The sequence below is a fragment of the Catharus ustulatus genome, chromosome Z (assembly GCF_009819885.2).
Source record: "Catharus ustulatus isolate bCatUst1 chromosome Z, bCatUst1.pri.v2, whole genome shotgun sequence".
Lineage (NCBI taxonomy): Eukaryota > Metazoa > Chordata > Aves > Passeriformes > Turdidae > Catharus > Catharus ustulatus.
In genome coordinates this window covers 48,834,778-48,847,715 of record NC_046262.2, presented here as the reverse complement: position 1 = coordinate 48,847,715, position 12,938 = coordinate 48,834,778, and the positions used below count along the sequence as shown (strand labels likewise).

The window sequence follows — 12,938 nt, the reverse complement described above, 5'->3', positions numbered from 1 at the left end:
AAAATGGAAATATTTGAGGCTTGTGTTACAGATAAAGTCTTAGCATCTGTGATGACAAATGTCCCAGGGCAGCTGGGGAGCATTTGAAGGGGATGCCTGAAGGAATTAATTTGCTGACTGTTGCCTAGTGAGGGGATAGCAGAGAGGCCACCACGATGTGACAGATGTGTGAAGACTGGACAGGGACAGACAGCTGGCAGAGCCCTGTGCCTGGTGACATCCAATGGCCTGAGGTGAATTCAGATGTGTTAGGTGGTTCACTGGGCTGGACAAAGAAGGACTTGACTAGCTATTTTAATTAAAATAAAACCAAGGGAAGCTAAAATATATCAAAACTCAGTTGCTTACAATAAGCAATTAGATACACCACAGAAAGCCAAATGCTGCTTCCTGAATCTCCTAAATGACTAAACATTCATACCATGCACCGGCATCTATCTCTTTCTGTTCCTTATATCAGAGTATGCACAAGGAGCTGTCTTTGCTTTTGATACCAAGTGATCCTAACTAATTTTGTGATAGTTCATTTATCCTGCTTGGAGCCAAACCTCCATGACTGAATCTCCTTCCAGTGGTTCTAGGGACTGCAACTACTCAGGGACAGGGGAGAGAATCCTAGGGCATCAATCCCTCCCCAGAGGGGCCCAGAGTATCCTGTAAAGTACTTTGTGAATTTTATGGATATTGAGACCATCAGTAAATTCACCAATGTCCGTGTGAGATGTTCTACAGATTGCAGTTATGTATCTTGGGACTGTTTTGATAAACCCTCCTCCAGTTTTGCAGATTTTGGCTCAGTTCTGTCTGTATATCTTTTACACACCCTCAGTTGCTACCAGCCCCTGCCAGGCAGGAATGGTGCACAGAACTGTGAGCCTAGAAGCATCCCTAAAAAAATGAAGCCAATCTTTGAAATAGCTGATTGATGGAAGCAATTGTGCAGAACTCCTTGAAATGTTAGCCATGGGCCTGGTGTTTGTGATATTCAACATCAATAGATGTGCTCCTTGACTGAAGGTTTTGTGATGCTGCATGTTGGATCTTCACCATTGCATGGGGCTGGTCCAGGGTGAAGCTTGCTGGGGCAGAAGATGAGTCACTGCAGGTGCTTTCTTGCTTAGGGTTGATTACTCAAGAGTGGCTATTGAATGAGTAGAGCAGGAGCTAAGGGGTGCTCAGCAGCAGCCAGTGACAAACTCATAACAAGACAATGATCTTCAGCAGTGTTTGGAAACTGATGGTGTGGCTAGGCTAGGCCCCTTAGGTGACCTGTGACCAGGTCACTGCCAGCACTCATCAGGATCTGATAAGCTCAACTGTAAGCTCTTTCTATAGCCAGCTGTTTCAGCTCATGTGTATAAATATGTGGCTCACATGTCCGCAGTTCTGTTTGCATTTTATGATGTGAGTTCATTGATCAGTCCACCATGAGCCTGCCAGTTATCCCAATGATGCTGGTATTAAAAAAGAGTATGAAGCCATTAAGCTTATGCAAAGAAGGAAGCTGAACTCATGGGAGTTCAACTTCTGATGCCAGTGAAACCAAATAGATATATATATATATAAATACAAATATATATGTATGTATATATATATATATTTCAAGTATTTTTTCCCATCTGCATAGGCCTAGCTGAGTATCAGAATAAATGTAATTTCTACAACCAAGCAGAGCTGTAGTTTCCCTTGGAGAGATAAGACTTGTGGACAAAGATTACATTTTAGTTGATCTGATGTAGCTGGGACAGACTGACAAGTGTTGAGGCAGATGAGCACTTTTCCAGAGTAATACAGTCGGCCAAGTGATTTGGCAGATGCCAAGAGAGCAGATCCAGGCAGTAGAAAAGTTTAGCTTTTATAATCTTGCATTTAGTGTATCCACATGGTTTGCAAATGCACTCCAGTGCAAATGCACTCAGCAGTTGAGGATTTTTATTTCCCCAAGGGAAAACCTGGTCCAAGACCTCCTATGCATGCTGTGACCCTACTCTGTCATCCATGAAAGCCAAGTGGTGATGGGCAGACTTGTGTTCCCTGCTCGTGCCAACTCCAAAGCTTCCTCCTCTCCCTCCCAGGGCCAGTTTCCTGTGACCAGAGTGTCCTTGCTTCCCTAAGTCCAGGATTGCTTCAGAGTTTAGCTTAGATGGTGAGCACCACAGGCTTTTAGTTTAACCCCTTTGCAGTACTCCAAAGACAGTACTCAACCAAGAAATCTTTACTTTTGACATACAAAATCCTGGTCTTCCAGATGATAGAAATCCAGACATACAGAAATCAAAACAGGGTTGATTGGGCTAGAGTATCTCTTTCTTCTCTTTCTTAAACTCTTACTACCCATGGCTGTTCTTGTCACTCTCATCCAAAGAAAAGCGTGGCCTCATAAATGCCCTCTTTTAAAACACAGCAAGAAGTCCCTTGTTTCATGGTCTGGCTCACTAAATTCCTTGTGTTGTCTCCCGGTGGGGTGCTGGCCTACAGTTTGATGTCAATTGCAGATTTGATAGCTTTTTCTTCAAAGATGTGCCACGAAAACTGTGTGGACTATGGTGGACAGGTTTCCGTTGGCCAGGCTGAGGTGTGCTGATATCAAAGAGCACATTTTGTGCAAACAATACAGAGTATATTACCTGCATACTGCACTACATCACACCACGTGCACCTGTGTAAGAAAATAAAAGGAGCAATGAGCAAAGTAAATAGACAGTATAATGCAAAGGAGTGAAATTTTGTATTTTTCTGCTGAAGGAGAAATGCACTCCACCAGGGCAAGCAGCTGTGCTGGAAGAGATGTCACAGTGCATTCCCCTGTGTGCTTGATATTGGTGGAAATATGATTTAGCAAAGAAATAGAGCTAGTAATGAAAGAGATGAGAACTGTGAACAAATAGATGCCTGATAATTTGTGCTTTTTATCTACTTTTTATTGTTAATATTTCCTGTGCACTGGGAGCAACAGAAATTCATTTAGGATGCCAGAGAATAAAGAAAAATACTTTTTTCAATTATTTCCCATCCAGAAATACACAGCAGAGAATCTTGTGTCCCCAAATATTACCCATGTTCTGTTGATGTATACCAGCTAACAGAAGTCATGAAGACGTCTTTTGGAAAGAGCTGTTCCAGGGAAAATCAGAGATACCCAACAAAAACTTGGTAGCCTTTGTGTCAGTAGATGAAAACTTGTCAAAATTATGTAATGAGTAGCATGAAAACGAGAGTGGTGTGAACAGCAGAATACTGACACTGACAGGTTGGTTGGAACAACATAAACAAAATTGGAAAGTGGATAAAAATTACTGAGGTCATTGTGAAAGGAAAAAAACCCACATGCTTGTGGCTCGGGACAAACAGGAGATCTGGTGCATGGTGTAAGGACCTTGGGATTTGAAGGAGAACAAGGAGAGGAAGCATCCCCAGATAAAAAAAAAAATCAGAAACAGAAGACATCAGCTCAGGCTGGACCCTTGCCAGACCTTCACAGGCAAGCTGATGGATGGAGGCTGGAAGACTTTTCCAGGGTGGTAGTAGCTGCAAGCAGATGCTACAGTCACGGAGTGTTTCAGGGCTAATTGTATTAGTTTTGACAGACTTGCTAGCAGCTGTATTTCTGAACTTCCTGGGGAAGCAAAGGCCAGGACAGGAGGTGGAGCTGGTAGTTAATTCATAAAGCCATCCTTTGGGAAAGGAGCCTTGGAAGATTTATGCCCAGGGCTGGCAAACAGGAGTTCTCTGACCTGTTTGGTGAAGTGGCAAGAAAAAGATCAAATCATTAATCTCAGTTCCTGCAGGGAGACTCAGTTCATAACGTAAGGTGAGCTGGAGAGAAAGCTGCTGGAGGAAATCCTGTTGTTGGGTTTGTCCATTTGGCCAAAGGAAGGTGGGTGACTACCTGAGTGAACTGCATGGATGTTCATCACACGAGGGCATGCTTTTCTAAAAAATTCTTTGTTTTTTAATAAATACTACTCAGCTTTGTGAGAGTTACCTGGAAACCCTGAGGAAGATGACTAGTACAGGGGCAGATCTAGTGGGGTATTCAGGTTCCCTCCCTTCCTGGAAGGGCAGCCAGCAGTGGCCAGGTAGGACCACAGGCTTTTTCTGCAAAGAAGCAACAGCTTTAGGCTTGAAACTGCTGCTGCTTCTGTAGACACAGAAGAGAAGGAAAAACCTTGACAATAGCAATGCATGTCAGTCACTGCAGACAACAAACACAAACACCCACCTCCTGCTTCTCCATCCCTCAGCTATTCTCAAAGAGCTACTTTTATGAAACCATGGAGGAGAAAAGGAGGTTTAAAGAAGAGGATGTTTTGTCAGTGATGGCAACACTGCTTAGTCCCAGGATATACCATATAGGTTGTCTGGTGGTAATCTAGCAGATTACCAGAAATAAAATTATCTTTGGCTTGATGGGAATGAAAACACCAGTTATACCCTGCAGCATCAAGTAGATTTAATCATGGCACCACCCTAAATGTTTTGGGACTGAGTCTCTACATTCATTAACGTAGGCCAGGCTTTTCCACTGAGCCCTGCGTGTGTTGTGAGTGCATCCATCTGTCCGTGGGAGAAACTGCTGCTGGAATTCTCCCAAGAGCCAAGGGAATGGATTAAACACCAGCTCTGGTGAAAGCAGATCACTGTCTGTCTTCTTTTAAGACAATTTTATTAGTGGACACTCTGAAATCAGTTATTTACTCTTATAGTTTTCACCAATCTCTTTCCACCAATGTGGAGAAACAAATATGGGTAGATATACCTGAAGAAAATAACAGTTTACTAACAAAATGAAATAGCAACAGGCAAAAATTAACACAGATAGTCAACTAGTTTCAAAGGTGCTGTAATCTCACTGACTCCTGGGGAGCAATAAACTCAAAATGGGAGAGTGACCACCCCCCCCAACCTGGTGCCCTCCTCAGGTGCCTATGCTGTATGGGGACAAAGAGAGAAAGAGACAAGAAACAGCTCCTGGGAAGGCAGGAGCTTAGAAAACAGTTCTGGTGGCAGAACTGCTGGTGTAGCTGGGACACTCCATCCCCACGGTGTCAGCCTCGGGTCCATTGGTGTTGGTGCTGTGGTCTTGCTGCCTCCTGTTCAACTCCACCGGTGCTGGTGCTGCTGTTCCTGAGCCATGGGTATGTTGTGGGGAAGAAATCATCTCCCCAAGCACTGAAAACAACATCCTTCAGCCTCTCTGGCCCTAGCCCCACACTGCAAAATTCACCTGGAAACAGGTTTTGGTTGTGAAATGCAGCTTCTCGGGTTGCTGCTGCTGTGAGTCTGCAAACCTGCCCAAAGCAACCCACTCTGAAGGCAGGAAAGAAACAAAAAGCCTTGAAGGGGGACCTCTGGCTTGAGACAGAACTTGGAGGCGAAAGAGCTCTGCTTGGACAGCCCTGGCTTTAAAAAGACCCAGCACCTGCTGACCCTGTGTTTCCCAGATAGATGTGGAATAAAATAACATTTTGGGTTATTCATCACACTGTTGCTTTGTTTTCTTACCTGTAGGATCCAGCTGGGGTAGAAGGCATGGGGCCTCCATGTGCAAAATTAATTTGCAAAATTTTGTCCCTCAGACTTTATTGTTAATATTTCCAACTAACTTTTTCTGGAGATGTAAAAAGACTTCATAAGTCTCAGAAATGTACTGCTTGTCAACCTTTTTTTTTTTTTTTTAATCAATAAAATATAGAAAGGAATCCCAAAACTAAAGCCAAGACCCAAAATCAAGGTTCTGAGATTCCACAGAAGGCAACTTTTGTCCTAAGGAGCCCTGGTAACATTCTTTCCTGTTTCTGTATGGCAAATACAGAGAAAATCAAAACAGGACTTGCAAGTGTTAGACATTTCTTGCCATTTTTCAGTATAAATAAGTACCTAATAAAATGTAAATTTTCAAAATTTTTCTGCTTCATAATTCCTTATTATTGTTTCTCTTGGAGCTTGCTGCTTATATTCAGTTTTTCTTATAAAGCTGTACTGTGGCTGAACTAAGTGAACAGCTGTGTCAGACATAAACTCCATAAATAGCCAGAACAAGTCTGTGGTTACCCTTCCAAATTTTTACAGAGGAAATGTATCATTGAAAAACTAACTGGTAATTTTATTTATCTCAGTGGTTGTTTGGGGTTTTTTTTCCATTTTTCTATTCAATTTGTTTTAGTTTATTAGCCAGCATCTGGCTTTTTATCCTGTTTGTGCTATTTACAGAGAAAGCAATTTCAGCAGCCCTTATTCCTTAGCCATTGATATAACCACTGCTGGCTGATCTACTGATGCCCACCTTTACATATATATTTTTGGAAAACTTGGTTGAATGACTCATGGTGTTAATGCATCATCAACTGTAATTGAGAGAAGCTGTAATTGAGAGAATTAAGAGTGCAGAACTGCTTATTAGGCTAGAAAGATGACAGACATTGATAAAGGAGAACTTTAAAGATCTCGTTTCATCAGTCTTGCTGCCACAGTGCATAGTTGCATTGAGGAGGGAGAGGCTTGAAATAGTGTCCTAATTCCCCCTGGGCTCAATGTTTTTCTTGGACATGGAGGAAATGTAAAATGAATGCGTGCTCAGTCCTGAAAAGTTTGATTCAGCTGTCAAGCAGAAGACAGTCAAGTTAAATGGCAGGTAAAATATCATCATGTAAAAAGTGCATTACTCACTAGCCTGAGTAGTGAGAGAGTGATCAGGGAAACATATCTGAGTCTCCTTTCTCTCATATCTTGTCCTGGCTGTAGGTGTTTGCCTTCACCAGGCATCTGCTGGCTGCTGGCAGTCAAAGGTAGTCAGCGATCCCTGGCTTTTGTCATGTCTGCAGAAGCTTGTCTTTGCTCAGGAGCTAGCAGGGCTCAGTGACAGAGTTTTAAAACAGATGTGTTAGAGAAGGCTTGCCCTTGACAAACTGTGGGATGACGTACCAAGGTTAAAGGGACAGGGTGCAGGTGAAAGCACTCAGCCAGTGGATCTGAGATGTGCTGGCCACACTGGACCACATTTGATGTCTTATGGAGACAAGCCAGAGGCTCCTCAGGTAACAGAAGCCAAGAAACACCAGTGAAATATCTCAGTGAAATTAGAGGGTATTCCTCCAAGAGGGCTGCATGAGGTGACTGCTCAGCTGAGGTGCCTTTGCAGAAGTACACACTGTGTGGGCAACAAACAGGAGGAGGAGGAAGCCACTGTGCTGCTGTGAAGTTATAACCTCTTTGCCATTACTTGTTGAAACTTGGTGATACAAATCCCATGACTGGATTGCCCCTATGGATGGCTACAGGCTGTTCAGGAAAAGTATGGGTGGAATGGTTACCCTCTATTATCAGGAGGAGGATTGAGTGTGAAACTGAAGAATAGGCATGAGCAGGTTGAAAGCCTTGTGGGTAAGAATGAGACAGCAAGACAGCAAAGAGAACCTCATGGCTGGCATGTGCCTGCAGGCTCTTGTGTGGCCAGGGCCCTTCAGTGCTGGGCAAGTAACACGGTGAGTGGTCCAGGAAACTCTGGTAGGGCATGGAGTTATGATAACTTCTGCAGCCAGGTTACAGACAACCCTGCCAGAAGGGATGTGATACTGGACCTGTGGGCTGCCAACACAAGTTGATTTGTGCCATCATGAATTTTAGGAAAGCAAAATTCCAGGTCATAAAGAATATAGTCAGTAGGACCTTCTTCTCTGAGGGACAAGGGATATAAGATGCTTTTCATAGAGCACAAGAACTAGCAAAAGTAGGAAAATTCAGGCAAGGAAGGCAAAAGATTGGCATGGGTTAGTCAAGACCTACTGGTCAAACTAAAGGGCAAGAACGAAATCCACAGTCAGTGGAAGGAAGGACAAGTATCCAAGGAAGATTATAGGGTCACAGCCCAATTGTGTAGGGTGAGGAGGGCAAAGGCAAAGCTGGAGCTGAACTTCACAAAGGTCACAAAGAACAAAATGAAGAGCTTCTACAGGTGTGTCAACCAGAAAAGGAAGGTCAAAGAAAGCATTTACTCCCTTGATAAGCAAGGCTGTCAAGCTGGTAACTAGGATGAGGAGAAGGCTGAGGTGCTCAAAATATTTTTGCCTCAACCCTCCCTGGCAGCCTCTCTTCCCCACAGCTGTGGAGTGAATGGCCTGTAAAATGTGGCTGGTGGAGCCACATGCCTCAGAGAGACTCATGTTTGTGACCACCTGAGGAACCTGAGCATTCATAAGTCTATGGGACCTGATGAGACGCATCCCAGAGTCCTGAGGGAATTGACTGTATCGTTGCCAGGCCACTCTTCATGATACTCAAGAAGTCATGTCAGTCACAAAATGAAAAAGTTCAGGTTTCCTGTATTTGCACAGTCTCTTACACTGCTTAGGGCTGCATCTACCCCCTGAGCAAGTAATTGCTGGAATCTCATGCTTGTGTTTCTGTGTCATCAAGCTTTTCTTAGTGTTTTGTGACTTGCCTCATCTGTCTTCCTGTGATTTTGAAGAGTAGCCCTCTCTTGATAACTCCTAAATAACTGCTATAGATTAACTCTATTGGGCATTTGCAGGAAGATTGCAGCTTCGCTGCAAAATGGAGCTGCATGTTACATCTTTGAGAGGCTCCATTACTGTGCATTCATCAAATTCTCTATAGACTGGAAAACAGCCTTCTATTACTCCCACAAACAAGTGTGGAAAGTTGTTGGCTTCTTTGGTCCAAGGAACACCCCCTTCGCCTCGCTTTGCTCTCACAATTGCTCTGTGTCAGTCCATGAGGTCTGCATTGTGAGCCCTTCCTCTCTGCATCAGTGGCACTGATTGCTGTCACTGAAGCACAGTTTAGGGTAAAGGCCATTTAGTCAATGCTGGCATTCATCTGGAAGAAACTTAACGTTGGCATTTTCTGTGCTTGGTACTGCCAAGTGCCACGCTCCCTGATCCTGATTAGCAAAGCATTTAAACTTTCACATAAAGCTCACATTGATTACAGTGGAGCCAATTATGCATTTAAATTTTCAAAAGAAGCTAAAATTATTAGGTTGGGAGTGAGAGCACTCTGTTTCTGGAGAGTTAATGAATATGTAAAATTAATCTTTTTAGAAAAAGCAACCAACCTCCACCCCCAGTTAAAAAGGGAGTTCATGATCTTTGTTCGCATACCTGTGGTGAATCAGACAAAGTGGGAGCAAGTGCACAACACACAGACAGCAGAGTCAAATTTACACTCACATAATCATCCCAATTGTAAATTATAAGAGGTTTTCTTTTAAATTAGTATTTTTGTAGAAGAAACCTTAGTCTACATATAATTAAGTTTTAAAACCTGGCAGCCATTTAAGCTTCATAGCTGGCAATTTGAGGTCTTCATGTGAATGTATTTTCCTATGTCAATGCTAATGTATTTCTGAAAAAAAAAAAAAAAAAAAAAGAAGCTTACTATTATAAGAAGGATCTATTTTCTGTGGGGTTTCTCTTGAAGTACAGACAAAAACAGGGCTGAAATCTAAACTGAAATTGCCAGGCATGGATTCTGAATTGTAGGTTTCTTTGTAAGTAAAATGATCCAAATTCAGGCTAGCCTGAAAACATAGATTCTTCATCTGGCTGGATATTATCAATTACATTAATTAAAACCAGATGTGCAAGAAGCATTTGACTTCTGGTGGAGTCTTGATGATCTCCCTCCACCCTCCTGTGAATGAACATGAATACCTTGGGCAGGCATATGCCAGGAAATAAATGCTGTCTGTGCTAACTTGTGTGAACTAACTGGATAAATGCGTGAAAGTGGATACTATGGACTCCCATGTTGAGTAGTGGCAGACTAAGTATTTGGCACACACATTAGATGCCTATTTTTAAATATTTAGTCCTGTGTTTATTTTTCTTTCAAATACTGCTGCAGTAACAATTTGCTTGTACTTAACCAGTGATTTTGTATCTTTCCCCAGCAGACTAAAACCAGACAGTAGATACAAAGAGAAATAATGATAAGAGGCAAAAAAAAAAATTCCATTCCCTAAAAAGGGAAAGAGAACACAGCTTTTCAGCTTTTCTGTATCTGCACAGCCCTTACCCTGCTTAGGGCTGCAGCTTCTCCTAGCAATCATTTGTGTTACCTCAGTTAAACAAAATGTGCAGTACAAATGGCTTGCTGGGCACTGTGTCTGCAGGTGGGAAAGGGAGCAGATGCAGGGGGATGCTGTAACATGCAGTTCCCAAAGAATCAGATGCTGTCAGAGTGATTGACTGCTCCTGGCATCTTCCTGGGGGTCCGTGGGAGGGGACTTTGGGGACCTCATAAAGCAGATCAATACCTGTGCTTTGCCTTGAGGAGGTGGTGACCCTCCATGCAGATGATTTTTTTTCCATTGAGAGAGTACTTTTGAAAAGGCAAAAAGGGAGCTTCTGGGAAGCAACCCCAGGGTGTCTTGGTAGAGTGGGAGGGTTCAGGCAGGATTTGGGAGGGCATTTTTGTGTAAGTCACACATCCGTGTGACTGCTGCCATTTCTAAGTTATCCAAGTATTACCAATGCATGGAAACTGACAAGCTCTCTGGTCAAATGAGATGAGATTAAAGAAGTATATTCTCTGGAAAGTGTGATGTGCTGCTGGGTAAAAGGCTAATTTGACACAGGCCCTGGCAGCACTTTTAACTCACACTTGCAGCTCGGGTGATGAGAATTAGTATCAGAAAGGGGATTTGTCTAATATGCATTGACACTGAGTTAGAAGGATCATTTTCCTAATAGTCCGTGAAACAGCGTTCCAGACATGGGTGTCCTGGTTTGTCTTACTGGTTTGGTTTGTGGTGTTTTGGGTTTTTAAAAGGGTTTTTTGGGGGTTTTTTGGGTTTTTTTAAAATTTTTTGTGTAATTTGTTTCTGACATTGCATTTCAGATTTCTGTGATTCCTGTAATCCATTTTACTCTTCTGATCTTGGTTTTGATGTCTTAGTAGAGCCTCCAGGATCTACATCCTTATGCTTCACTGTAATCTATTTACTGTTGCCTCATTTTTCTACAAATTGGTTCTTCTGCACTTTTTTTACCTCCTCATGCACTTCAAGCTTGTCATTGCGCCCTTTCATTTTTATATAGAAGGCTGTTTTAGATTTTGACCCAGAGAGTAATTTTATAATAATTTTGAACTGCTGATATGTTTAAATGCTGCTTTACATTTCACAGTTTTTTGCATCAGCAGACTTGAACATATTAATTTTACTACTTAGAAGTGTCTTTCTAGTTTTATTCTTTGAAACCAGAAGTGCTTTGGGAGTTTTTAGCTGCAATGTCTTATTTTACTTATTGTTTTTAAATGTACATGAAAATAAAAAGTTTTGACCTATGAAACAACTAAATATTCCTGCAAAATATTTCTGTGTGTGCAAATTGTCTTGGCAATAATATTGTCTATCTACAGCTATCAGTTCCAAAGTGTACTACTTAATAAACTGCTTTACACTGATAAAATATCTTGTCTCAAAATTTCCAGTAATTTTAAAATTGTGTTTTACAATGGTGGGAGACACACGAAGTTGCTTGTGTGAGTACAGTAGGATATCAAAAGTGGAGTGGAGTATATCAAATGAGTGGAGGTCTCAGCCTCCTGACCTAGTCTCAGAACTATACCATTCCTTCCTTAATTAGTACTTTTTCCAGGGATGCAAAAGCAAAGTCTCTGACAGTTATTATTCTGATGTGTCTGTTCCCAGGACATTACATTTCTGTGGATACCTCTTACGAGGGTGAGAAAGCAGTGCTGTCCAGCCCTGACCTGTATTCCGAGGAATGGAGCTGTGTCAGACTGATCTATCAGATAGCAACAACTTCAGACACCTCACCTGATCCTACCAGGCTCAACCTGTACCTGAGGCAGGAGGGAGAGAGCTTTGATCGTTTGCTGTGGTCAGCCAAGGAGCCATCAGACAGCTGGCTCATAGCTAGCTTAGACTTAACCAACAGCACAAAGAAGTATAAGGTAAGACCAGTTCTAGAAGATGCCACAGGCTTTCTGGTGCATCTGTAGGGCTGCACAAACTTCTTTTTTTTAATATATGCAAACTTATTTTCAGCCCCATTCTTGGCTTTCACTCCTGAGGCTGGCAGCACAAGTCAGCTGAGCCCTCTGCCCCCAGCACCCACAAGCAGCTCAGGGTGTGGAGCAGATCACAGGGACACATGGCCAGCTGAGCCCTGCTGTGAGGATGCCTCCTGGTATCCTGGATCCTCCTGGATCTCCTGGTATCCCAGCAGAGCTGCTGGTGTCCCGTGGCAGATACTCCTGGGTCTGCAGCTGCGCTCACTTATTCCTGCCCTCTGCCTTTCTGGAGGGAGTCAAATGCTGACAGAAGAGTATTTCCACCCAGAAGCCATCATGTTGCATCACTCACAAAACATCTTGCTCAACCACAGCTGAGGAATATGGAATTCCATACTCTTAAATGAAATGTGGGAATTTTTTGCCTTGTCTCACTGTCCTACAGCATGTCTTCTGTGGTTGAAGAAGAGCACTGGCTCCATCTTTAATGCATTCTGCCCAACTCTTTTGGTGAAGCACACCTGACTGTAAGGATGATGGTTCCCCAAGAAACATTTAATTTGTCCTCCTGTTTATCCTGTTTAAGTATTCAAAGTACTAATGAAATTCTAAAATTGACAGTTTGGTTTATATTGTGCAGCTTGTACTGGAAGGTGAAATGGGACAAGATAAATCTACCAGTATAGCAGTTTATGAAATCAAAATAACTTCTGGATATTGTATTGGTGAGTACTCTCCACTCAGCCCTCATATTCTCTGCATAGAAAAGAATGCCTTGTTGGCAGTTTTAAAACTGGATGGAAGGTCTGGGTTTTAAAAAAAAGACAATGGCTTTTTCCTAATTGAAAAGTACACTGTCATATTCAATACCAATTATTTTTAAGCTAAGAGTGCACAAACTAGTAAGTAGGTTTTTTTCACCTGTCTCTGTGATA

The 12,938-nt window shown here is 42.5% G+C and overlaps 1 protein-coding gene across 5 annotated transcripts in view; it reads left to right on the top strand.

Annotated features, from left to right (window-relative positions):
- The window catches only part of MAMDC2 (MAM domain containing 2), a 101,659-nt gene that overhangs the window by 59,289 nt on the left and 29,432 nt on the right, over window positions 1–12,938 (top strand). For all 5 annotated transcript variants that reach the window (XM_033084853.2, XM_033084854.2, XM_033084855.2 and 2 more), the window contains 2 exons: window positions 11,678–11,943; window positions 12,644–12,728. In XM_033084853.2, the coding sequence (XP_032940744.1) occupies window positions 11,678–11,943; window positions 12,644–12,728 (351 nt within the window). The remainder of the gene's footprint in view (window positions 1–11,677; window positions 11,944–12,643; window positions 12,729–12,938) is intronic.